Below are 27,633 nucleotides of genomic sequence, written 5' to 3'. Positions count from 1 at the left end.
TACCTTCACTGCAAGTCCTAGCAAGTCATAATTGGCAAATGCTAAGAGATTTAGAATATAATCAAGTACCTTTACCGCAAACAAATTTTTTTTCCCCATTACTCAAGAGACTCAAAATTCCATCAGGTTTTAAGTCAACCGCTAAAGCCTTCATCAAGGCGTATTTGAGAGGACACAGCTCTTAAGCAGCTCTTCCACGACTTAATCCACAAGACCATATTGAGAATTGCTTCAGATGTTACTAAAGGACCACCTTTCAATTAGGACTGAAAAATTTTCAGCCATAAGAAGCAATTAAAATACAGCATCTGTGCACACGTACATAACAAAGATTTAATTTTGTATTGATTTCTCATCATCTCTTAGATTAAAAAAATTCATCATGATAATTTATTCTTTTAGGGAACAAAACCAGCACACATCTGAATAAAATCCCACTTGGGCTACTTTTATTGATGCCACTGCTACTGGATTACCTTCCTTCTCCACATGAATGATCGTGGCACCTAAAGTGATCCTTTCAAGGTATTTTTCTTTTCCCATTAACAAAAACAAAAGCCAACAGAATGTGGCTTGAACTGCAAATGGAGTTACTCCCTATTGTAATACTGCCCTCAACAAACAGTGATTTTTTTATTTTTGTGGTTGTCATTTAACTTAAGGTTCACTGTTGTTGTGTTTAATAACCAAGTTCTTGTAACAAAATTTAGTCTCCATTAACCACAGGAGATCATTTTAGATGACTTCTTCCCAAAGCTATCATCTTCCCAGGCACACTGCACGAACAGCTAAGTTTCTACCAGAGTTCAGAGACTCCTGTCCACTTCAGAAGAATGACTGCATCTGGAAACAGTGACCGAGTCCAAGAGATCCCCAAAATGTCAACATTGCTCCCTTGTTATTTTTACTCCCTGGTTCTATGCAGAAATCTGTTCAGTGACTTCTTCAGCCAAGCACAACACTTCAAGTTGTTGTCCAAAACAGCATCCATAAAAATAACATGTGTTTGCTAAATATTCCCAGTGATCCTAGGAGTCGGGGAAGTGCCAGCAACAGCAACAACCAGATTTCATAACTTTTCTCTAGACAGTGCACCTGGGTTTTAAATTAATTAAAGAATAAATTTCTTATTTATTACAGAATAAATAAGAAAGAATAATCCAATTGTATACTTTGAGTTGTATCAGAAGGAAAAAAGAAACACATGACTCTTCAAGTAATTGACTACCACTGGTCAGGCAGAGCCCAGTAATAACTGGGTGGCAGTGCAACAGGATAGACCAAAATGGATTAAATACCAACAGCCAAAAGAAGCTAGAGCGAACAGCCTCATGACATGATATTCAGTTGAAGATAAATAGTTCTCCTCCTCTTGCTAAACACGGATACTGTTTCTGCATAGCTCGAGCTTAACTTTATTTTGACTAGACAGATAAGCAGTGGCTTATTTATATTGGGATCATTTCATCACTGACCTTTTTTTACCATTCGGCCAGCTACAGTGAACTGTGTGGAGTCATTGGCTGCTCCTTTACCCTTAGACTTCCAGGCTTCTTCTCGAGCGGTAATCAGGTGTTTCCTTTCTTCAATGGTCATTTGGCTCTCCTGGTTATCTACCATTCTCTGCTTTTTGGGGGGAAGGGAGAAAGAGATGTTAAAAAAATAGGTAAACTGACCAGGATTCAGCAAAAGACTGACTGAGCATTTCAACTGCCAGCTGCAGAGGGAAAAGAACAGGAGAAAGAAAACTAGTAAAGTAAAATCAGACACAGCTTAGTGACCCTGATCCTGAGAAGCTTCATTGTCTTGCTGCCCCATTACACTTTGAAGCTAAGATTTTGATCTCTGCTCTTTGACATTTCTTGAAACTACAAGGCAAATGGCATCCCTCTAAGCAAAGGAAACCATTTACTCTGTACATAATTTTCTAGACTTTGCTCTTTTGAAGCATGACTTGCTACACTAGTGACATCACTAAACTGACTTTCAGCAAATGTTCTAAAGTACACAAATCTGTAGGTGGCACAGGGAATAACAATGAAGAAGTGTAACTTCAGCTGGTGATTTCTGAATCAGTCTCTTATGATAACTCAATTCTCCAGGCAGGATTAGCAACCTTATCTCTCCAGGGATGCTCATTTTTGTTCGTATGTCAGCTTGTTCTTCTGAGTGCTTTTCCAATGACTGTGATCAATACCCCTGCCTCCTCCTTTTTTTTTTTAAAAGGACATTCTGAGCTTTTCTTGCTTGCTTTGGAGGGTAACAGCCAACAGCCTGAGTGATCAGAAGCAACTAGGAGCATTGACTATCTTCGTGCCTTCCTACCTAACACAAAAGATTGATGACAATACATTACATAGGAAAGAAACTGAATTTACATATTTTGCTTAAGCCAGGTCAGGCCAAAGAAATACTGCTTCAGTGCACTTATCTTAAAAAAGTAGCAACATTTCAGGGATTACACTGCATAGAAATCGAGCATAAAAGTATTTTTAGTGCACGACTGTCAACTCTAGAATTACTTCCAAGTTGTGTGCTATTTGTCATTTTGCTTCACAACCTAGCTGCCAGAATTGAAATACCACATGAAAATCTAATGCTTTAGCACAGCTCTAGCTCATGCAACCACAGAGGGGAAATTAAAAAGTACACTAAAGCTCATGAACACAAAGTAAACACTCTTCTCCCTTCAAGATACAAAGAAGAGCTCTAAATCCAGATATTTATTATTTTCTTAAAATAATAAATCAGGCTAAATAAACCAGTCACTTTTTATAAAAACAATTCTGACTGCAGGGGACACACTGAAATAGAGATTTCTAGCTTTCATCATTTACCAAGAGCAGTATCCACCAGTAAGTGGATAAAAGTAACACAGTAAGTGTAAGTAACACAGTAAGTGTAAAGATAATCCAAGAAGTGACTTGTACAAGTACTAGGACATGAGAGCCCTCCGTTCCTTTCTCTAGTTCCATGTATCTCTGCAGCCTTCTATAGTAATGCTTGCCCTCAGTTCATTAGGAAAGATAGCTGGATAGCCAGACACTGTGACTACAAGTTATGGTAATCAAGATAAAAACCTCTGTTTTTCCCTAGAACTCCAAAATGTTCCATAGAAATAACAAGATGGAAGTCTATTCAATATCGCTTCCTCATCTGTAAAAGCCTCTGAATGCTCTGAAGAAAAACACTGGAAATAATCTCTGTTTGCTTCACCCAGTCTCTACCCATTCCAGTGTCAGCACAGCCACCTCTGGGATGAACAACGGGTAGAAAAAGCCCACAGCAACATACTAAAGGAGATGTGGGCAGGAAATGAATAAATACCTAATGAAACCACAAGTGAAATTTCATACACAAAACAAATACATTTAACTTAGTGAGGATGCTGACTTCCGTTACAGTATGAGGGGAAGTGATGGAGAGGCAGGAAGAAGTAGAATCATATGGATCCTTCCTTTTTTTTTTCTTTTTTTTTAAGTGACAGGGTGCTTGATTTTGAATTGTGTCTCCAGCAAATACTTGAAGCTTCAGAGTCTGCAGAGCTACTGGAAATCCTGAAGACACAGACCTGTAAGAAGTGTGTGCGTTCATCGCTACACATGTAAATTGTGAGAAACATCATAAATTATTCTGGAGCTGTGCCAAAGGACAAAGGAGATCAGCTGTCTAACAGCAGAAACAAACTTTTTTTAATGGAAGATTTCAAGCTGTTCCACTGGGCAAAACATCTTTGGAGTTCCCCAAAAAATTAAATCAGATTGGATGTGTAAATTACAAAACTCAGAGCAATTCCATATTAGATCTCTTCCTAATGCATGATGACTCCCAGCTTCGTCTGTTAATGAACACATGAACTAAAAAAAAAAAAAAAAAATAAAATAAACTGAATAGACACCAAGCAATCCCTAACCCATTTAATTTGCCATTACAGTCCTGGTGAAAAAACAAAGGTATATGTGACGAATAGAGGAAAGAGTAATTTTCTATAGTTGGAGAACTAATATGAGCCAACAAAACTGAAAATAGACATAAGTTGTTCGAAGCACACTCTAACTGGAAGAAAATATGGCAAGAAAGGTAAAGCTCGACAAGATTTTAAGTGCAAATTTTACTTTCAAGTGAAAAAATATGAAAGAAGATTAAATCTCCCATTTGTAACTCTGACATTTTGATAATGGGACCCAAAGAGCCCAATAAAAAAGTCTAAACAAGAATTAATGTGTCAAGAACCACAAAATAAAAAAAGCTTAGGAAGACAACAGGTCCAATGCAATTTTTTCCATTCAACATAAAAGCTGGTTACATTCAATGAAACATTCTAATCTATCATGAAAAATACATCCATATGTTCATTTATATCTCATTTCAGACAAATAATAAGTTCATAAAATGAAGTGAAGGAAAAGGATGAGAAGAACTGGTATCCAACATCACGAAATAACTGGAATGGGAGATGCCCCAAAAACCAAGCAGTGAATTTAAAAAAAAGCTTTTAAAAATGGAAAAATGTATAGGATTGATTAAAAACTCAGATGGAGACAATATTGAGAAGTAAAATTGAAGCATACAGGTACAGGTCACACAAGCAATGTGTTGTTACAGCAGTTACACTTCCATGAGCGCCTGGAAGACAATCAGTGAAGAATCAAAGCACAGGAGCATAATTAATGCTATTCCACATGGCATTATGGAAAACAGGTTTAATCAAAATGGTAAGTTTGATGAGCTCAAGTATGATTAAATATGTTAACACAGTTATCTTTGATTTCTTTAATATATTTGATTTAATCACAGATGATATTCCGAGGGGTTTTTTTGAGCAATATAAAAATATTAGTGCAGCTTACAGGCTGCAAACTAGTTAACTGACTGAAAAATTATTTTTAAACAGAGAAAAGCCATGCAGTGAACCGACTCACCCCAACTTTGAACAAAATGTTTACTTGCACATGTTAAAAGGATATGGTTCTGCTGAGAAAACCCTCAGGATGAGACCAACAGACAGAAGAGTGATGAAAAAATGATCACATAGACTGGAAACAGGGTGGTGAGGGGGAAGGTTATCCGAAAAATCTAATAAACTAGGCTTTTAAGAGAAATGTTATTTGAAAAGGGGAAAAAATGCAAAAAGACTGAAACAGATGAGAAAAAATTCCCATGGAACCAAAGTTGCTCTGAGCAGATAATCTGTACTGCAATAGCTCACCCATCTCCAGCCTCTACACTTATATTCACAATGCTGACAAGGTTTCAAGGAAAGAGATACAATATTTTTTCAAGATTTGAAAAAAAATCGACCTCAGATTAAATCAGATGAGTATGCATTTTTACTGAAGAGAGGGTCAAGAGTTAAGCTTTACCCAGCAAGAATAATTCCAAATGAAAAAATACTTAATATTGCAGTGAATTATTTTCTGTATGTTGACAGCCTGGAACAAAGACTGCATGTTTAAGTCTCAGAAGGAGTTTTAGACCTGATGCAAGAACAATTAGAACCAGGGATTACTTTTTTCCCCACCAGATGGTTAAATTGGATGATGAAACTGGTCTTTTCTGTGACACATTTCTTGAGGGTATGCACAGGCATTCCACTGTGTTTGTAGCATCAGTTCATGCTACAGAAAGGCTCACATCCCAGCAATGCCCCATTTCATACCATACATTTTTTCAGTCCAAGCAGTGTCCCGTTTAGCTTGCAAGAACACAGCTGAGAGTGGTCTGTAAGCATGCGGGTTTGTTGTTTGGGGTTTGTTTTGGTTTTCTAATGCAAGAAATAAGAGAATTTATGGTTTTCTATGTCAGAGATTGAGTGCCCCACATGGGGAAGTCAAACCAAGAATGAATATAAAAAATACATTTTGCAAAAAGGGAATCCATTTAAAACCAATGTTATAAATTATATAAAAGAATAATCCTAAAAGTATCTATTTGCTTTTTCAAACAAGTAACTTCTCTAGTTTAGGCTCCTAAGACAAAAAAAAAAAAAAAAAAAAAAAGGCACAAAGAGAATCCAACAGTTATACAACTATGACATAGTTTCTGCATTATTTTCTTCTCCAATTTTATATGGGTCTTGTTATATGGAGAAAACTCAAATGCAAATGGGTTCAAAATTGGTTTGAGCAAAATAGGATATACCCAACTTGTGTTTATTGAAAACAAAAAAATGACTAATTGTGCCAGAAGCATCCCAAACAAATCTGTACGCACCTTGGCACTGTGCTAGAAGGAAGCAGCTTTCTAAGAGAGCAGGATGTAGCTCACCATCGGGTTTTCCACTTTTAAAACAGATGGGATGAACAGCCCATTGGAGGGCCTCCTCTCACTAGTGGAGGGATACTATGTTATTAAGTTAAACTGCATATTTACCTTCTAGATACATACAGCTGGTGAATCCTGTCACAACAGAATTAATAGGTTATCTGAAGTAAATAATACAGCTATCTTAAATCCAGAGCTTACAGAGAAGTAACGCTTTTCAGTTGCTAGCCCCAAATTGAATTTTTAATTAAAAAAAAAAGAAAAAAAAAACCCCAAAAATCGGAGTAAATGATCGTGCTCAAAGACAGCTATGAAAATGAATGTGGAAACAGTAAATATCAGTACTTGAAACTTCTATTGTAGTTTGAATAGCCTCTGCCATAATCATCATCCTCTGTTTCAGCAGTGAGTATCAATCCCTTGAATTCACTGCTATTATGCATGCTGGTCAGAATGTTCCCCACATGCAACATACACTGTATTCTGTATGGGAATAAAGAACCCAATGGATTCCTTATAGTCCTAGAATCACAGATGTGAGCTGGAAGCCAAGGGACAAGGAGCTGGAATAAACCAGGATTAGATTTGCATAGACCTTTCAGTGAACTCTCCCTGTTTTGTCATGTTTTTCTTCCAACTTCTTTCTTTGCCCACTCCTGCCTTAGCTGTTTTTACCTCCGATCATGTGAAACAGGCTCTGTTTGCTCAGATCAAGATCCGGTATTCTGCTTCTGCTCAAAGGCAACTCTGTTATGTAGCTCTAGCAAAAAAAAGTTTATATTTCTCATTATCTATTAGTTCTTCATAAGTTCTTCAAATTGTTTATGATGGAATTGCAGAGGTATGGACATGATTTTAAGGAACACTTGAAGCTTCTCTAACATCCTGAACAGCAGCAAGAACTCTATTCTGAAGCAAACTCAAAGTTTACTGTTGCCACATGTTGCTTTGGAAATATGCATCTTAGATACTAATGTAATTTTCTTAGTCCTCCCTCCAATAATTAAATAGGAAGTTTATATAGCATTTCACCTTCCATCTCCAAGGATGACGTTCATCAGAAATCAGAGAGCTTGATTCTTTCAAACTAGTACTACACACCTTTAAGGAAGAAAGAGAGAGAAGCAGGAAGATGGGACAGTCAAAGAATAGAAGCAGGATGAGCAAAGGCAAAAATTGTTTAGACAGGGACTAGGGAAAATCACTATAGGAAAGTCACCTCTTAAGAAAAGTAGTCAATAAATTAGATGATTTTATGCCTTACATTGTATATGCACGATACTTATAGAGAAGTCAGGGGTACATGGCATTTTGTGCTAGAATAAATGCTGTGCAGTTACATATTGCTTTTATTAAAAATGTGCAAGTTTTTTTTTTGCATTTTATAATGAATGCAATAATGCCTCCTTTATTTACTTCCTCATCTATATAGTCCAACAGATACAGAATTTTTAGAAAAGCAACCATAATAGAAACAGTAGCAGAATGGATATGAAGAAGACTTCAAAGCATAGGGGCCTAATACTATGTTTCTTTAACAGAGCATTTACTAAGCTGGTTAATCACTTAAGAGGATCATTAATTTCTCATGTAAAAAAAAAAAACCAACAAAACCTGTCAAAATGTGCTTACTTGAAATTGTTGAGCATTTAATTTGTGCAGACTTTTCCTCACCTGATTAATAGGTAGAAAAGGATGAAATTTATGGAGAGCAGGTATAACGGGAGAGTAAGTAGAAGCATATACAGGTTCCTATGACAAGGACAGAAGCAAAGCAAAGGAATTAGAATAGTACTGTACTGTCAGAAGAGGACTGGACTATCAGAAATGGAGATGGGGCATACATAACCCATCTTCTCCTAATTTCTTAAGATGAAGTAAATCTGAATCTTTTAATCTTCTGGAAATGTTTCTCCTATTGGAAAGCCAGAGAATAGAAACAACACAACAGCATGTTTACCAAAGCCATTCCATGCAGGAATTAAACAAGTTAGCAACAGTATCACTACAACTCAACACAGAACAAAACAGCACAGCCAGAAAAATGCACTTTTCATATGCTGAAAAAAATTATGTCCCTGCTTTCATGCACCATTAAATTGATGAACCATGTCAACCACAACGTGAATAATTCTGCTATAAATTTAATCAGATCTTGCTCAGTAACAAGCCATCTATTCTCTGGATGAACAGAAAGAATGCTTACTAAAAATGGGATACTCAAAAGCCATCTGGAGGGAATTGCTTAGCTCACAGCACTCAGCGAAGGTGGGTTCACCATTCTGAAGCCTACAAATAACCCTGCTTCAGAGCTGGGCTTACCCAAAGCTGATTAGACATGGCTTTATCAGTTGTAATTCTTCTTCCTTTCTATAGTTTAAAGCAAATGTGGAACACATTTGTTCCACATTGCATTCTCTTCACAATATGGGTAAATGCAGCTCATTAGAGTGGCTCAAAATGAATCCTAGCAAGTATTTTCAGCTTTGATTAGAACTGGATATGAGCACTTGGTGGATGCCACATATGAAATAGGTGAAACTTTTTATCCATCCAAATTACCACAGCAAGAGACTGATATTTTCCCTAAAGGTCACTTATTAAGGGCTTACCCCCTTTTAAGACTTTCATATACTTCCTCTCTGAGTAGTTTCGAATTGAATGTTTAGCCTTAGCCTTTAACACCACTGCTGACCTGCAGTTTGAACTTGCTGTAAGAATTAAGTGCATTTCAAATGTCATTCACTGCTTTAACATTGACTGCAATGCAGCTGGTAATCATATTTATCAGGGACTCTGTTAAAAGTGTCTGACTATAAACCAGGAATTTTCATTCCAGTAAATTTTACTATTTTAATACTAAGGTGGGATTTTAAAGTTAGTTAATTTTTCTACCCATGAAAGAAACCCCTAAAACTGGAAGTCTTCCATCCAACCTAAGATGATAAATAGAGGTATACTAAATCAAAAATATTTTTCCAAATAAAAGGGATTTTTTTCCCCAACGACATTCCTCAGTGTACAGTTGTTCCCCTTGTGTTAGAGCTATTCTTTGAATTGTCCAAGTATGTTTTACCATACACATGATAATTTAATAAGTTTCACAGCTTCCAACAAATTATCCTCCTATGTACAGCAATCATCAAAACAGATGCTGGACCTCAAAGTAGATCTCAACTTCCCCCCTTCTGTATTTCCTCAAGTTAATTCCTTAGGCCCTATTTTTTTCTCATTTGAGGTTGCTCTCTCAAGCTTTTCCATGAATTTTATGGGGTTTCTACACTTTAGCCTACATATAAATGACTATAACACATTTGAAGAAATATCTCACCATGTAGACAACTGTGCAAAAGCATTTTGAGTAGAAGTGATCAAAGAACACTATTCAAAATAACTATTTTATTAAGAGTATGAATCTTTCAACTTCTGCTGTTTATTAGAAATCTAAATGTACTCTAATAACTTCTATTTTAACAGCTATGCTTGAAGAATCAAATCTCCAGAATAAGTTAGATAACATACACACACAAGAAAACCTAAATAAGTGTCTGACTACATTAACAGGAGTGACATAATGAAACTAAAAACTTCAGGCATCATTTTGAACCAGCAGGGCATGACAGAAGTTTACATACCCTTGCTGTCAATTCATGACTGCCATGTGTGGAAATTGTATTTTAACTAGCTCAAAACACAGTAATCAGTACAATTCCTGCATTTTTATAGCAATCCAGCAACAGAAAGTACTAAGATTCTAAAGTACATTGTAGTCTCAAAGCTCTTTTACAAACAGAGACTTCAGTGGCACACTGCTTCACGGTCCTCAAAGGATGATAACCGTCACATTGCTTAATTATCAAGAATAGTATTTCCAGATGTAAGGGCAGCTGACACAGTGTGTTACAAGAACTGTGGTTAAATTAGTGAAGCTTTACATTATTTTTATCATGTATCAGATAATGAATCAGCATCACAAATATTAACACAGTGTAGGGAGTTGTGTATCTAACAAGACTGACATTTTTTTCTTACACATCCAAGATTTCACCCATTGGCAGACAGGCAAATCCTTTGTTTTAGGCTCTAAATAGCCAAGAGCTAACATGAACCAACAGAGTGGGTGACCCAGTGTCACAGGAACTCCCACTGCTAGCATTCTTACTTCGAGCTTGTACTGTTCAAGCTCGCTTACTTGCTTTAAAAGCCTAACTTGTGCTACCCTGAGTGAAGTCTAAGCACACATGGTAATACAGCAGGAGGGATATGAGTGCTGGGGAATGAGAAGAGAGAACAAAGGTTTTGTCTGCCTAAATCTTGGCAGCTGCTTAAAGGTTTTTCTGAACTCCATTGTCTTTAGCTGGAGTACATTTGTTACCTGATCTCAACAGTTGTCATTTCGTAGACAAGCCTGTTAAAAATGTGACTGCAATTTTGCTTTCATTGCTGAAACTATTTTTGCTTTAGGACATCTTTCAAACTTGCAACTGGATTTTTGAGCAAGTTCACAGGGCAAAACCAAAACAAACCCTTAAATCCAAACTGCTAAATTCAGCTTTCTTGTTTTTCTGCCCAGTTAACACAGAACCATTAAGCCACATGTTCAATAACTACATCCTCAATTTAACCTCAGTAATGACAGACTAACAACTCCTTACTTGTAATATATTGATGGACGAGAGACTCTTTGTTATTGTTTGCCTCTAGTATTTAATAGAAGCATCATTTTAACAGCTAAATAACTGCATCCAAAGATTTCTGTCCCAACTGGTAAAATTTATAACACAAATTTTGTCTTCACTTGTCCTCTGTGAAAATACTCCTTCAAATTTAAAGGCTTTTGAAATGGCCTATTTTATCTGACACTGTCATTTTCAAAATACTAGACTCAGAAGGGAAGCAAGTCTACATTAGTCCTGTAGTTTAAACCAGCAGTCCATTTTGAAGCAAACCTCCCTGTCATCCTCACTTCTCGTACTTCGGTTCACACGGCAGAATGCAGAGATTTCTAGATCAAACTAAGCCCTGAAACGCACTCCTGGATTCCCATGTAATCCACAGCGGCTGCTAACAGCAGTCAGGCCACAGGAGCAGACTAAATGTAGCCTGAGGCGAAACTATATTGAAGCAAAACAAGCAAATATGGCATAGTAGCGGTTCCTTATCAGTAATCCTTCTGCTTTACAGATCCACTCTTGCTGCTGGGCAACATAACTTACACGTGCATAGACATAGCCAGAGTGTGCTAGTGATGTGGACTTTTGTTTCCTCTACACCTTTCTATCTATCTATCTATCCATCTCCTACTATTCACTAACGCTGACAAGACAGGTAAAATCCTTGTCCAGATGGTTTTGGCTATCTGCAAACGCCAAAGATTGTGCAAGATAACCAGCAGCCAAATGGCTCATGAATGCTTTGGTAGCTGCATTTCTTCAATGTTTCTAGGATCCAAAATTACTGCTAAAACAAAGGTATATGCACAGACAACACAGATTTAGGAATCTGAAATTTTTCAAGCTCACCTATACTAAAGATAACACCTGAAATTAAAGTCTTAAGCCAATTTCACTGAGGTGTAAAGGCTTAAATCATTATACCTGTAAGTATTCTAGAAGCCTTACAAGCCCACTTAACGTATTCATAATCTGTTGATGTAAAACCACTGCAACCAATATTGCATGTCCCAAGACAGTGAAGACATTCTCTTTTAAAGAGCTCTCATGTTGGGAGAACTGTTTTTTAACCAAGCCTAACAACAAGAGGAATAACAAGAGCTAGTAGCTAATGTTAGGCATGCCCATCTAGTTGGATGCATCTTCAAAAAGCTGAAGCGCTTCAAGATGTTTCTTCCAAACAAGGATAGAGTTACCTTCTTCAACAGCTGCTCAACTTCTTGCATCTGTGTGTTACGATCAGTGACAGACACTTTTGCATACTCCTGCTTTTTGCTGAGCCTGCTCTTCCAATCTTCTTCACCACTCTTCTTCAATAATGCCAACCTAGAATAAAAGCCATGCCAGCAGTTAGCTTTAAACACTGTATTTGTTATCCTCAAAAGATACCCTTTCACTAATGCTACATTCAAGAGAATTTGAAATTCAGTTTTCGAACATTAACTAGTTATTTACATTTCATAAACATAATACAAAGCTCACAACTGAACACCAAGTCTTTACTGAACATGTTGAATCATCTGTCAAAATACAGACATCTAGATCTGAGACACACACCCCAGTTAATTTGTGTAGTCAGTGGAAATTGCCAATACAGTCAAGGGCGAAAAAGATACAATGCAGATCATCCTGAATATATATATATATAATTAGGTTAATCACTATTTTTTTCCCCTCCCTTCTGTCAATAAGACACAGAGAGTGGCTAGCTCAGTTATGGATGCTTACACTGTAGATGTCCAAAGTTAGTAAGATGAATCCTACCTTTGGTCTTTTATTGCACTCATTAAAAAAAGATTTAAAAAATTATTTTCATTAAAAGCCAAGAAGAAAGAGGTCTATACAACAGGCACCCACAAATTAGATCTCATCAGGCTACTGCTACTGCTTTCACTACAACTCCAGTGACTGAGGTTACTACCAGACTCCTAAGGATCACTTAGTACCTCCATGCTTAGCTCAGGCATTGCTGTGATGCAGATCAATACTGCCAATGTAGCAGCAACTTGGTGCTAACTACACTGCCACCCTGAAACCTATCTGCAAGATTAAAATAATTTAAAGGATGTCCACTAAGTAATTTTTTTAAATTGTTTTACTACATTACTTTCTTTGATCTAGGGCATTTCAGTCAGGATTATACAAAACCTTTAACCCTATTATATTCAAAGAGGTTCAGCAGTTAAACCTATTTTGATGACAAGATGCCTTTATAGAGATGTGATTACTGTTACCCTCACAGTAAAAGTCTTGTCTTGAAACTGAGGAGAAGGAAAGGGTAGGACTGAATAGGTGTAGCCAGAAGTCAAGTTTCAGGCAGCTCCTTCCTGCAAAAATCAAGGGGTGCAACCATACTACTGGCCTATTCAAGGACAACCAATTGGTCCTGAGGCAGTCATTTGAGAAGAATTGAAAATGCAGAAAATGGTAAACCCACAGAATACAATGACAGTAAGAATGTTAGTATTTGAGAAAGCAGTTATTTTCCTTTCTTCCTGCCCAGGTAGGCAGCGCTGGCAGACTTCACATTGCCTGATTGCTTCATACCTCATAGCATGGGATGAATAGGGTTGAGAAGAGCTCACAATAAGGAGCTGAGACCATGGTCACTGTTTCCAAAGTGTATGCAAGATTTCACTGCCCAGAACTAATCTTCTGGAGTGCATCTATGCATGTGTGAAACTGTGGAGGAGATCAAGATGGGACTGAATTGCTACTGTGCAGTTGAATTATCTTCAGTATGATGTTCTCTTAGGTCAGCTTTGCTTAGAAGTGATCTGCAGTAACTGAAGCTGAAAAGCATTTTGGTCAGCTTTGGCCTAAATTGTTTGGTTTTTTTTAAATGCCTAGAGCTGCTCAGCATATCAGGCAGAAAATGGTCAACATGAGATAAGTAACTACAAAAAGGAAGCTGACTGTTAAAAGAGTGCAGAAATCTAGCCTGCATAAGAAATTCTTGCTCTGGCATCCATACATCAAAAAAAGGTTGAAAATTCAGTTTAGGTTTGGTTCCTCCTGAGAGGGAATGAACAATGGTTAAGAGGTCTGACAGAAATCAGAATTATCTGTAGGTTGTTTTAAATGGTGATCATGACATGCAGCTGACTTCTGAAGTGGAGCTAACTGGATGGCCGCCTAGCAACTTTGGTCTCCATAAACACACAAAGACAGGTAGCTGCACATAACTGATGTGCCATTTGAAGTCTTCCAAGACATTTCTCTTCCTGAAGGGAAGACAATTCAAAAAAAGGTTTCCACCACTCAATCAGTGGATTAGCCCTGGCTGCCTAAGACAAAACACAGCCAAAACTACTCAAATATATGAGCCTTTGCTCCCTCTCACCTCCAAGCTGTGTGTTTGCAGAAGAAGAGAGTGTCTTGTCTTCCTTGAAAAATCATGATTTTCATTCTTCCATGTAATATTGGTAATTCTGAAAATGCCAGGCATACACTCACTCCACAAGGATAATATTAGTTCAGTGAAGTAAGTCTTTGTGGAAAATCACTTCTGTCGAGACCAGCAGGCATGCATCCTGCCCAAATACCATTACATCTGTGGAAAAGCTGTTCTTCCATAAGGTGAAAGAATGTCTGACACAGCCAGAAAGATCCACTGGATGGGAAGATGAAGTTAGTGAATGTAAACGGGGTGAAAAAAAAATAAAAATCCAAAGTCTAATAGTTAATTTTTAGTAGAAATGTTCTTTGAGGTTTATGAATACTTGGCACCAGCTATAGCCAAGCAAAAGAAAATGACTGGTTGTAGGTTTTTGGTTTTTTTTTAATTCTGGGCCAAGAAGTAGACTACTGTGGTATTTTGGAAGGCCAAAACATTTTGGTACCAGCCCTGCCATTTACAGACATTTGTGGAATCAGAATCTACAAATTTCTGACAAGACAGAAGGTATTTTCTTCTGTCAGCTTTGAGACTGATTAGACAGTCTTGGAGGCCTAACATCAGTTACCCAAGAGATCAACTCAACCAAAACTTTAAATTTAGGACTGAAACAGCTGCTAATACTTGGATCTTCCCTCCCACCTCTTTTTCCCCACAAGAATCAGGGCAGACTCGTCATTTACCACCTATAAACCAGAAGTTATTGGTCTTAATCCTTATCTACCTAGACACTTGAAATATTTACTGAAGGGGAAAAGAACACAAGTTAATAATGAAGGTTGCTTTAAACAAACCAACAGTAGACTGAGAAAGGTAAGTACATCCTTCAGAAAAGGGACTGAGACTGCACAGCTGTTGTAGATGTCCCTGCACCCTCTTCTTCATGTTAAGAGGATAACAGGGACTGGAGATGCTCTATCAATAAAGAGGACTCGCATACATCCTAGAAATATATTAATTTAAGAAGCAAGATTTGGAATCATGTTTAAAAATTAAAAAAAAAAAAATAAAATGGTTAGGAGTTCTTAATATCACACTCACCTCACCAAGTGAGGGAATACTTTTACACAGTCAAAGTTTAATCAGGCAGCTATTTTTATTTATTGGTTCTGCCTTCACTGTAAAAAATGTGAAGTAAAAATATGCCTATTTTTCAACTTGAAGCAAATAATTGTAACTTTAGTTACTGGACTGCTACCAGATCCGTTTACAGTTTGGGACTCAGCTTATACTCTTAAAGTTTTAACTAAATTAGAATGACTTTTACAAGTAATACAGCAGCTGTTGGAGCTCCAGCCATGAACTCCTACTGTCTGCACATGTGCGGACAGTAACATTTTGTTTCAGATCAGAATGATCTTGGGTTGGAAAAGTATTTCTAATACTCCCACAAACCCATTCAACTTATCACCTGTCTAAAATCCCTACAGTAAGTTCTCAGAAGTCAAAATGGCAACCGTGTATTTCTGAAGTAGAGAAGGAAACATCACAGTCTATCCCTCACTCCCTGTTCTCAACTAATTTAAAAGAGACTCCCATAGACCAATGACAAACAGGTTATTTAAAAAAGATCACATTATACTTGTTATAACTGGAATCAGAACCTTGCGAAGTATATTGAGCACATCAAGTATAAATGTAACTACAACACGTATTTTTATACATGTGTTTTTATAAATGTAACTAGAACATGTATTTTTACAGCTTTCATTTTCTGAACTACTTGTTGCTTATTCAGGTGGCTCCTTCAAAATCAGATTAACATGTTCCCTTGAACAATAATTCTTGTTCCACCATCTGCTATATAAGCATGTCAGGCAGATTAACTTCATGTTTCTGTTGTTAGCATTTGACATATAATGAAGCCTAATAATCACTGCTTAGCTTTTTCAGAAACGGGTTTAAAGCTGCTTTTTATACCACCAGCCTAATTACTGTATTTAGAGATAATTTAAAAAAAGTGAAATTCCAGTACCTTTCCTTAATTGACATCGTTTTGCTAGAGTTATCAAGGACATCCTCAGCTGTTTGTGCTTTGTTCTCTCCAACAGAAAACATCTCACAGGAATTCTTATACAATTTGCCTTCCAATTGTTCGGAGAGCTCCTGCAGTCTACAAGATGCCACAGCTGCGGTTTGTGAAACTGTTCTTATTGCTGATGTGCTGGTGAGTTCAGAAGTAGGCTCAGCATGGTCTGCCCATTCAAAAGAGAAGTGCTGAATTAGACTTAGTGCTACTCTCAGTCATATTTCACATTACTAACATTGAACCCGCAAATCTGGTTTCTAACATTCACATTACATGCTATCCTAACAGAGGAATAAAAAACCCTCTGGCTGAGCTAGAGTACAAAGATAAATTGTGCAATATTATCTGCTGCATAGACTGGCCATTCATGACTGAAATTCACATGAAGCCACACAATATGTTCAACACACAATTCTGAACTTCATATGGATGAGGGACAAACTGCTGCTACTGTCATCACACCAACAGGAAAACAAATGGACAGATGAAAGAGGGGAGGGAAAGGACTAGTAGAAGAGAAGCAGACACAAATAAGAAATAAAAATATTGGTAAAGCAGTTGAATACATAAGTAGCACAGTAAGACGACATTCAATAGATTAATAAAGGTATTATTTTGTAGGAGGGTGTTGGGGCTTTTTAAACCAGAGAAAATAATTGTTTTCATGAAAGATAAATGCACCATTACAGTTATCCTTAAGGAAACATGACTGCTCCTGTTTTATCCCAGTTTCTGTCTCCCCTGAAGTCACCAAAAGGTTAATTGGATAGAATGGATACTGCTGTTGAGTAATACAGGCAGAATCATAGCTTCCTCCCTATGCTTGTTTGAAGACCACTAAATTAAAAATAACTTCAAAAGATGAAAACAAAAATGTTTCTAGCACTACAGTGTACTGTGGTCTTGTACCCCATCATAATAAAACAGAAGACGAATACAACATCCTTCTTAAATTCAAGAGAATAGAAGGCTTTATGCAATGACCATAATAACTGATTCTTTCCAAAGCATTTTATTTATAGACGGGTGAGTTTACATATTAAGTTTGAATTATGCTGTGCATACAGAAATGAAATTGTTCTGAGAATTACTTATATTGTAGAGAAAATTATACTGGTTTTGCAAAATTAGTTATGTGAAAACTATCAACTAGTAGCTATATACGTATGCATGCAATTAATACACACCTATATATGCACAAGAAGGCAACAGTTAAGTGCAGACATTTGACCCAGAGCAGCAAGTTTGATTTGTTCAATATTTCGGAGGGCAAGGGCAAAGGCAAAAGAGGAAAGGCTAAACCTTAATTTCAATGTATAACAAAACTTCTTTCAAAATCAGAAAATATGAGTAAAGTTGAGCCATCTTTAAAGGCTGAAGAATTAAAATAATAACAAAGAGAAACTGTTTTTGTAAAACTTAAGTTTTCACAGTTATTTCTCTACTTTTAAGAAGTACTAAAAGAATGAAACATAACCAGTCATAATAATGTATTACATGATGATGTTTAAAAGGAGAGAAACACCACTGTTTGCTGAATGAGACTACACCAATAGCAAGTATATACTACACCTCTTTGCCAAGTCTTGCTTTTCATAACACTTCCCAAATCCATCTTTTCTTCAAAAGACTGGCCTTCTTTGACGTCCCATTTACCTTGCATGCCAGTATCCACTTCCTTCTGTTCAAGAGGCTGAAAAAGCGCTTGAGAACTGAACAGTTCCAAGCTGCCCTTCCTCAGGAAGCTGTATGGCGTCTCTTTATGGTAGTCGCCTGTTTTTTCAGGAACAGGATGTGTGGTTTCTTCCTCAAAGGAGCTGTACTTTGTTATTTCATTAGCTTCATGTGCTATAAATCTCTTTCTTTCTTCTTCATGCTTCTTTGATGCTCTTTTGCTTTCTAGCGCTTCCATTGTGGGCTGCCATTGTTCTGACTTCTGTGTGCATTTTCCTGAAGAGTCTGAGTTTTCTGCTGCAGAGTGGAATCTCAAATCAGCTCTAGTGGCAGCACTCACACTTCCATCACTAGCTGGCTTTGTTTGCAGGTCTCCAGCAAACGATGCAGAAAGGGCAGATGCCATTGTTGAAATCGATGTTGCAACTGCAGTTGACAGGGCAGTAATTTTTCCACTTTCATTCTGTACCTATGAACACACACATACACACACACACGAACTTAAAAGCTCAGAATTCAATTCCTGAAAACAGTCCAATCGTGTCAGTTCTTCAGAGGTGTGCTGCTGTATGAATGTAGTGCTCAATAAATATAGACTAGAAACAGGTAAGGAGAGCAACAATGCCCCCATAATTTGCCTTACAGATGGATTATTCCACTCGGGGAAGAAACAACTGCATGTGAACAGCAACATCTTTAGTAATAATGGGTGTATGTGTAGCATGCAACATGATGTTGTGACAGGGCTCCATGAAAAGGCTCATACTTGCATGGTACTGCAGAGCACTGGGGAAGGAAATGAGTAGTGCAGGTTCCAGACGCTGGATGACATGCCATGTGCCCTGGCTAATCAACTCTGCATCTCAGCAGGACTAATTGGCTTTGGCAGAGCTCTGCTCTGACACAGTTATGCAGCTTCCAGCTCTGGAGCTAGCTCAGTGCTAGAGAGACTACTCTGTCCTGTCCTACATAGGGCAGACATTCCTGACGCTTCTGCCACATAAATCATGTTCACAAGAGACTGTTAGTGTAAGACTTTTTCAAATATAACATTGGCAGTCATGTATACCTCTAAACAAAGTATCTGAATCTAAGCAGCATATTAAAAACCCCTCCAAATTTGCTTTGCGAGCCTCCACAGTGGAACAATTACCTTTTCTGCTCTTCTAACATCATAATTTTTTAGAGTTTTCCTACAGACAGTTAAGAGGCAAAATTTTTCTGAAATGCAGGGCTTTGCTTAATGTCTTCTCCAAAGGAGCCAAAAAACTATGAAAGAGATCAACAAACATGCCTTTGTACACATCAGGAGAGGGTTCTGTTTGGCTTTTTTGTTGTTTTCTTAAACTGCTGGGCTGGTGAACAGCATGCAAAAGGAACAGATAAAATCACGCCACTAAGAGGAAAACAACTGAAAACTCAAAATGCACATGCAAATTCCATAAAGCATGGACACCACAGTCATTCATTAAACAAATTGGAAAGCAGAGCAAAGACTACTGCACTAGCTCAAGGATTCCAAAGCAAGATTAAGAAAGTAGTTACCAGTTTACTCTTGTTCCACTGCATCTATCAGAATTAGAAATTTAGAGGAGATCAGCAAAGGGATTTCAGCTTTAATTAGAAAACATTTACATTTGCAACTACCTATGTTGGGAACATAACCTCTAGCTATCTATTATGATATCTTTCTTTTGTTCCTTCCTAGAAAAACTGTAACTGCACCTCAAAACATCCCAAGACTCCAACAATTCACTATACAATGTTTTTTTGAAAATGCATTCCCACTGAACTTGTTTCGGAGTCAACTCTGGTTTCTTTGGCTAGGTTCAGAAAGAGATAATAAAAGATGCTTCCTCTGTGTTTCCTTGCTTGAAAAGCAAGTTTGTCTGTAAAAGTCTGACAAACTAATGTGACTGTCACTTCCTTCCCATCTGCTCCAAGCCCATTTCTGTTGACCACCTTCCTGGCTGTCAAACAAGTTAGTGACACAGTCATTAAAGAGGACAGGCTGTGACAGTGGTTGGCATTTGGAAAATGCATGAAAAGAGCACCATGTAAGGTGTGGAAATCCTGCTAAATAAAATTTGCCAAATATTTACTACTACTTCATGCCTAAGTAAAGTAGGCATAAAAGGTAAACTATATTTCTGTACAGCTTTGCACCAATATGGTTAGAGAAAGCCTACCTTCTCAGTATTAAGTTATAATATGGAAAAAGTATAAGCACAAATGAAGCATATAAAAAAAAAACAAACAGTAGAAACTTTCTAACACACATATTGATCCAAATCCCTAGAAATATAACATGCATAGGACTTGTGCTTCCCTGTTAGAGTGATTTCTTTTAAAGTTCAAACACTAAGGGACTGATGTTTCTCCTATTGTGAACATCAGCTCTGAAAGACCACTGCTGGGCCATCTTATGCTCACACTCCAGTTAAGAGAAATTGCTTTGTAGTTCCAATTATATGAAGGATTCCAGAACAGAATTTCAAACATATTCTGCTTTGTGGGAAAATAATACAAATAAAAATATATGTCCCCCTTCCAGAGGAAAATGACAGAATATGTCCTGAATAATAATGGAAATACATAGTGCTTTCAGAAAAGAGTCTGAGAGTTGCACATGACAAAGTTCCAAAATTCCCTGAAAATACCTCTGAAGCACAACAACATGCGTAACCATTTTTACCCTTTTGGTCAGGAATCTACTTTTAGAAGACGTGTAATACTCTACCAGAAAAGACAGACCTTTGAAAGGTACAACATGTGCTAATCTGGAAGATCCTATACTCTTGAATTACTTAAAGAACACACACAAATGAAATCGGACATTTTAGAGGATGTTGCTCCTCAGTGTCAGAAGACTGCTTCCTGACAAGCTTTTTCCTGCAAATATGTCATAACCCCAGTGTATAGTTCAGAGCAAAGAGAAAGCCAGCTGTTACAACATCTTACACTGAAGTTGTTTTCACCAATGAAAAGAAACAAACGAAAGAGAGCTAAGATTGCACTTACCTGCTCAACTTCTCCAAGAGTGACTGGCTGAGTCTGGTAACGAGCATTCATTCTCCTGTGCCTAATATCTCCTCGACTCCTTGTGGGGATGGCCCTCGATACTGGTTGAGACAGTTTGTTAAACAAAGCCATCTTTTCTGCCAGACTTAAGGTGGAAGAATCTGGTTCCTCAGATTGATCTTGCCCCATCGCCTCTTTGGCTGCTCTTATCTCCTCTTTAGCTAAAATTTTTTGGTGTGCTGATGCCTGCAAGCTGAAGAAACAGAACTGGAAATGAGCCTGGAAAAAGCCGTTCTGAGGTTTGAAAATCTCAACCTAATAGAAGCAGAACTGCACATGAAGCACAACAGCCAATGTAATATAGCAGCCTAAGTGGTTATGCAGTGGTTCAACATTGGCATGATGAATTCTAACTCAACAGCTGAAGATTCAAAAAGGGTTAAATTTTCATACACAACTTCATTGGATTAGGACAGAACAATTTTTTTAAAAGGGGAACTCAAGATTGAAGACAGTCTTTTGAGACCAATCTCTTCATAGAGAATACAGAGAGACAATGAAGATTCATTCTGTAGAACAAACATGGGTTCTACAGTGCCATTTACGTAAAATTTGATTTTATTAGAAATAATTTCTGTATCATATACGGTAAGAACATTTAAAACACAAATTTAAGTTCCAAGTTAGTGCTGCTTTTGGGTTACAATAAACTGTTATGCCTCTGGTAATTTGAAATTGACCAGAATTCAGACTGTCTTTTGTTTTGAGTTTTCTGGGGTAACTCAACAACAAAAATAGTTGTGAAACATACTCCATTAATTTTGAATATTGTTTGACCAATGCTGAAGGCAGACACATTCATTCATAAAAGCCACAACTGCATTTGTCTCTACAATAATATATTTTAGTCACCTCTACCATAATATATTTTATTCACCTTCTGCCACATTTATGGAATTAGTAGTATTCTCTTTCAGAATAGGCAAACAGTATTCTGCAACTTTACCTATAGGTGGTGCAATTTCTTATCTTTAATTTTGCAAGCTAAAAAAAAATATTTGTAGAGACAGACAAAGTGGACATGTACTCCTTGTGAAATCAAGCACCCAGCTTCGATATTTTCAATTTAAGATGACATTACTGTACAAAAAAAAGGACAAGACCAAAGAGGGTTCTGCTAGGTTTGCTCACATGCAAATTAATTTCTTTCATAAAGAAAAATATGCTTCTAGAACAGGTAAGTGTGGTTAGAAAGGTTCTGAAAACAGATTCTTGACATAAAAATAAGCTGCATTGGTTTACCATGCAAACATAAATGAAGTTGACAAATGTTTTAAATATTCCTGAAATGAGTATTGACGTGACACATTGAAAAGGCATTCAAGGCTTTAAAGATGCATCTGCTATTGAGGAATCTTGTGCTCCATGTAACATGCATGTTTATCCCCCCCAGTACCTGATGGGTTGTACAGTGCTCTTAACTACAGTGGGACTAGGTACTCTTGTCACTACTGTGTGGGTATTCATAGAACGTGAAGCAGGGGTAGATTCACTTTAAAGAATTGCCAAGGAGGGAATATTCACAAGGAGAGAGAAGAAAAAAGCATTAAGAAAAGCAATGCATTAAGTGTTAACTACAGAAAAGACCAAAACCAAAACAAACCAAAACAGAAAAAAAACCAAAGAGCAATGATTTTTAATTAACTGAATTATCTGCTGCGGCCTTTACAAAAGTAACTTCAAGTATGTTGAAAGAACTAAAAAGCTAGAGGAGCAAACAGACTGTCTCTTGAAGTTACCCATTACCCATAACATAAGCTATATTTTAGTAGATCGTTAGGTGAATATTAATTCACTTTTTTTTTTGTGTTCCCCAAACCTGACTTTTGTTTCTTTAGGAAAATTTCAAGATGTATGACCAGAGTGCAAAAAATGAATTTCCAAAAAGTAATTTGAGATTTCAGAGTGTAAAATGTTTTCCCCAATACAAATAAATTCCATAAGAACTTGCGCAGATTTCCCTCAGCGCAAAGTATCTTTTTCATTTGAGTTACAAACCAGGGTTATGATTAATCCCCTTTACCTAATCTATAGGTTCATAAGCTTTCTGCCAAATTATAGTTCATGCAAGTTATGCTTTTATAGTCCCTCTACTTCTAAAAAGAAATTTCATTATAGTTTCCCCTGTGGTTCTCAAGAAAGTTAGACTTTAACAATAAATGATTTCCTTGCTACAAAGTTGTAAATACCACATATATGGGAACTTATTCCCAGATTTAAAAGCAGGAACCAAAGTTATAGCCAACATATGTAACAAGACTTACGTAGCTGCAATGACCACTTCCTCACTGGTAATTGGTTGTGTGTGTGATCTATCCTGCAAACGCCGCAGTCTTCTTTCTACTGCTGAACTTCTCGTAGGTGGTTTAGGAATATTTTTCATTTCAAATGACTTTTCCATTTCCTAAGAGGACATACATCATAACTAAAACCATGGCTGAATGTTCTAAACCAGTACTTTCTTTACAGCTTTCTTGCATGCAAAGAATAAATTTCCCAAATGCCCATCTTTGAATTAGAAGTAGGATGTAATTGCACAGAAGGTGTCATGGGCTTAAACCAAACTACACATCTCGCTAAATGATGTTCTTTAAGAAGGCTTTGGAGCAACAGGTCTACTGTGTAGGTAGGTAAGATGAAGTAAAAAGATGTTATGTAGCTTGGACTTGGTTAACTTCATTACACTTAATTCTCATGCAGTTTGGGATCTTTAGCATCTTGTATATGAAATGTTTAACTCAGCCTTCTATTAAGAAAATGTAATACTTACTCTAAAAAGCAGCCTTTTTGCGGCTACACTTAGTTTGGCTCGGTCATCCATTTTTTCTTCATCTCCTCAAAGGAAAAAATAAGTGAGGCTGAATGTAATTAATCAAGCTCATATTAAACACAATTTTTTTTTTTTTTAACTAAATGATTTCTGAATTCCTCAAAAATTACATTTGAGTAAGATAAGAAGGACCACTAGCAAGTAAGCTGTTTGTTACTCTCTTTTAACGGAAGACTTCTCAGGAAACAGGTTGTGTAAACTTCACTTGTTTTTATGTGCAATGCTTCACAGGAAAATTCTTAACATGATTTGAGAACAAAAGATTTGTTTTCATAACAGTTATTGCGCATTTGAGTTATCCAAACAACCCATTATGAATATAATCCAAACCGTTATGAATATAATCAAACTTACTCTATCGGTCTATGTTAGACACATGGATTAAGAATATAATCGGACTGAAAGACTGTCTTAAAGGTCAGTATTAATCCTGCTGTATAGAACATCTATATTCTATTATTGACCATACAAGATGGTTCCTCCTGGAAGCTGGTCATTCTGATTGCCACCTTGTGTCCCCATTTTTCAGAGACACATCTGGTATCCATAAGAACTGAAATCAGCATCCTCCAGATCCAAAAACCTGCATCTCAAAGCTGCAAAGAATATAAGCTTCCAAATAGCATAAGGCATTAAATTTAAATTTAGCTATTCAGGAGATTACCTACTTGATTTGTGCCAGACTTGCCAAGAGTGACAAGAGGGAAAGATAATCAAGATGGCAGACTGAATTATATTATTTAATAACCAGCATAACTTCCTTAGCTAGAAAACCAGCTAAGGCTTTTTTTTATTTATTAGTCCTAGACCAATGATGAAAATGTGTGGTCTAATTTATTTTTTATTTATTGTCTACATCAGAAAAAAACCTCACAACCCTACACTGAAAAGCGTCAAGCCATTCCCCTCTTTGCCTCCCATATGAAGTTTGGAATCCATAGACAGACTTTTGGACTTAAATGAATTTGAAATCAAGTCTGTAGTAGACATGGCCTAAGGAAAAGTGGTACTTCAAACATATTATAGGTAACAAAAGCTATTTCCAAGTGGACTTTGTTTGCATTAACAAATGTTATCAAATAGTTCTTCAGTGAAAACAAAACAAAACACATCTGCTCCCATTTCTTCCTTAGAAAGCAGTGTGGTAACATACCTTCAACAGCTGGTATTTCTGCACTCAAAATTGACCTGGTAAAAATTACCAAACAGAAAGAAGTTAGTTGGAAATAAGACATCAAAAATTAAATTCAAACTCCATCTGAAGTAGCAGGACCTCAAAAAATCTTAAGAGTTGGAAAACTTTATCTATAGTTTCTCAAGTTTCAACAGTTTCCACTTTGACATCCTTTAATAAAGCAGAAAGGCAAGCAATTGCAGCCAAACTTAAATACAGTAAAGATAAATGATTTCCAGTTCAACTTGCAGAAGATAAAACTCTATGATTCGCTGCCAGCTCTTTTAACATAAAATACATAGCTTTGGTTGTTTACAAAAAAAAAAGTAAATGATAAAGCAGAATAGATGGAAAGGAAATTCTTTATATAAAACCAAAAGCATTTATCATTAGACAGAACCAGACAGCTATAATACTTTATGATGATTCACTGCCCATCATTTTACGTGGAGGGGATTTGCAACAAATTGGTTTGGTCAGTGGTGCTTTTGTTTTTATTTTATAAGAAGCTATAACAAATACTGATTGGTTATAAAGATAAACAATCTTGCAAAATGCTTATACTAACAAATGAACAAAGTCTCTTCACAAGCTGATTCATGTCTACCTGTACCAGAATGCTACACAGAATGCTACATACGTGCCTACCTATCTGTCTCCTTTCGTTCTGCTGACGTTATAGGTTGAGTTTTAAATCTCTCAGAGGTCTTTCTATTTTCACCAGGAGTAAAATAGCGCCTCGGCCTTCGTGGCCCTCTTTCACGGTCACCATTGGAAGACAAAGTGCTACCTGCTGCTGACATCTCAAACCGAGATTCACTTTAAGACCACATGATAGAAAGTGCATAGAAAAGAAAATAGGAGAGAGAGGTAAAGCATAGATGTAAGCATCTCAACAATTCACTACAGATCACTCTGCATGCTCCTCCGGTAACATGCGCAGATGTACACATTCCAGCTACCCCACATCACAACTTGCACTAGCAAGCAGAAGCACAGAAGCAGGATTCAAACCATCTCAGCCTCCAGTACACACTGGTGAGAGCTAAGCTGTGCGCTTTAAGTGCCGAACACGACTGCTGTTGAGTGTGTGTAATTTTTGCCAAGGACGTGCAAGTTTCACACGAAAATACGTCTGAAATGTCACCTACAGTTCTGTTTTCTTGTTGGCAGTAGCAGACTCCAGAAAGACATTACGGAGCTGGGCAACAGAGACTTTTGTGTCAACCATGCCAATCTCACCATTTGGTGCATTTGTTTCCACACTTTCCTTACTTTTAGAAGCTTCTAGCTTAGGAGGCACAGTATAGTCAGACATCGAACGAGTCAGGACTTTATGCTTTGCTGTCGACACTTTCCAAACAGGAGCCTTTGCCTTGTCAGGCTGCGTTACAGACCCACTCTGTATGTACATAACAGCTTCACTCCTTTCTATGTTCTCAGTGGTCTTAAACTGCTGCTCAGGGGCCTGCCTCTTATTGCACTCCAGCTCTCTTTGAACTTCTGAGTTAACTTTCAGCTTGCTTGTGAAAGAGGAATTCCCCATGGGAGTATCCAGTTCTCCTCCTCCAAAGAGGCCTTCATGGTTCTTCCCTTGCTTGCGAATCTCAGATGGTAAAATTGGTCTTCTGCCTTTGGAAGCTTGTTCACCCTCCAAGAAATCTTCTTGATCAGGCTTTGCTCCACAATCAAGTGCCTCTTTCTTTTCACTCTCTGATGCAGTGGCTGCTGCTGATTTTGTTAAGAGGCTAACACTGTCTGGCAGGATGTGGCTGCCAACAGAGATGTTTGATGGTTCTTCTGTTGCCATCAGCTGAGCTGTGTGAGCAGTGCCAGCAGGCTGAATATAGCCATGTATCGGTTGGCGGACTGAACTGACAGGCTGATTTATAACCCTATCAAAGGCAGACGTTTCTGTCTGAAGAGGCATGTAGTGGGCTGGCACTGGATGGGATTTTCTCTGAGATACTGTGTCTGTGCCATGTTCAGGGCTTCCACGAGCACTTTCCTCTTTCACCAGTTTCTCTCTAACTTTTACTCTTTAAGAAAGAAAAAGGATTAAAGCTGTGAACAGCAATACCCAGTCTGAGAAGGATCATAAGACACCTACTGTGGGTACAGGCAGCAACATCGTATTAAAATAAAAGCATTCAACACATAGAAGAAAGCGATGGTATGATGCAACACCTTCCGCCCCCTAAATCTTAGCAATAAAATTGCTCAAAAACATTCAAGTGATTCACAGGACCTTGAACATGCATGACTCCTCAGAAGGTAACCGAGCAAGCTCTGAAAATGTACAGCATGCTCCCATGAGGTCACAACTGTGTTTGTCAAACAGCACATACCCATAGTCTCAAACAAACAAGATGATCAAAACTGCTTTTTATACTATCAAAGTGTTGGGTTCAGTCTGAAATTGCAAATTCTGCTGACAACCACATATTTAAACAGATTTTTGAAGACTTCTAAATACTATGCAGCTTAGGTCATATCAAGATGCTGTTGCAC

The 27,633-nt window shown here is 37.4% G+C and overlaps 1 protein-coding gene across 22 annotated transcripts in view; it reads right to left on the bottom strand.

The window, feature by feature from the left end:
* SVIL (supervillin) overlaps positions 1–27,633 on the bottom strand; it is a 114,818-nt gene that overhangs the window by 23,116 nt on the left and 64,069 nt on the right. For 8 of the 22 annotated variants that reach the window (XM_057432838.1, XM_057432840.1, XM_057432843.1 and 5 more), the window contains 14 exons: positions 26,274–27,161; positions 25,771–25,941; positions 25,102–25,136; positions 23,889–23,950; positions 23,383–23,522; positions 22,515–22,610; positions 21,059–21,311; positions 19,583–19,606; positions 18,020–18,506; positions 16,310–16,529; positions 12,134–12,263; positions 7,939–8,016; positions 7,297–7,365; positions 1,476–1,626 (listed from right to left, as the gene is read on the bottom strand). In XM_057432838.1, the coding sequence (XP_057288821.1) occupies positions 1,476–1,626; positions 7,297–7,365; positions 7,939–8,016; positions 12,134–12,263; positions 16,310–16,529; positions 18,020–18,506; positions 19,583–19,606; positions 21,059–21,311; positions 22,515–22,610; positions 23,383–23,522; positions 23,889–23,950; positions 25,102–25,136; positions 25,771–25,941; positions 26,274–27,161 (2,804 nt within the window). The remainder of the gene's footprint in view (positions 1–1,475; positions 1,627–7,296; positions 7,366–7,938; positions 8,017–12,133; positions 12,264–16,309; positions 16,530–18,019; positions 18,507–19,582; positions 19,607–21,058; positions 21,312–22,514; positions 22,611–23,382; positions 23,523–23,888; positions 23,951–25,101; positions 25,137–25,770; positions 25,942–26,273; positions 27,162–27,633) is intronic. The other 14 variants (XM_057432836.1, XM_057432844.1, XM_057432837.1 and 11 more) reach the window with 12 other exon arrangements.

The sequence above is a fragment of the Pezoporus wallicus genome, unplaced genomic scaffold, assembly GCF_028554395.1.
Source record: "Pezoporus wallicus isolate ANWC-B61680 ecotype Strahan unplaced genomic scaffold, APGP_CSIRO_Pwel_v1 scaffold_2584, whole genome shotgun sequence".
NCBI lineage: Eukaryota > Metazoa > Chordata > Aves > Psittaciformes > Psittacidae > Pezoporus > Pezoporus wallicus.
The sequence above is the reverse complement of the archived record's forward strand: the minus strand, read 5'-3'. Positions and strand labels throughout refer to the sequence as shown.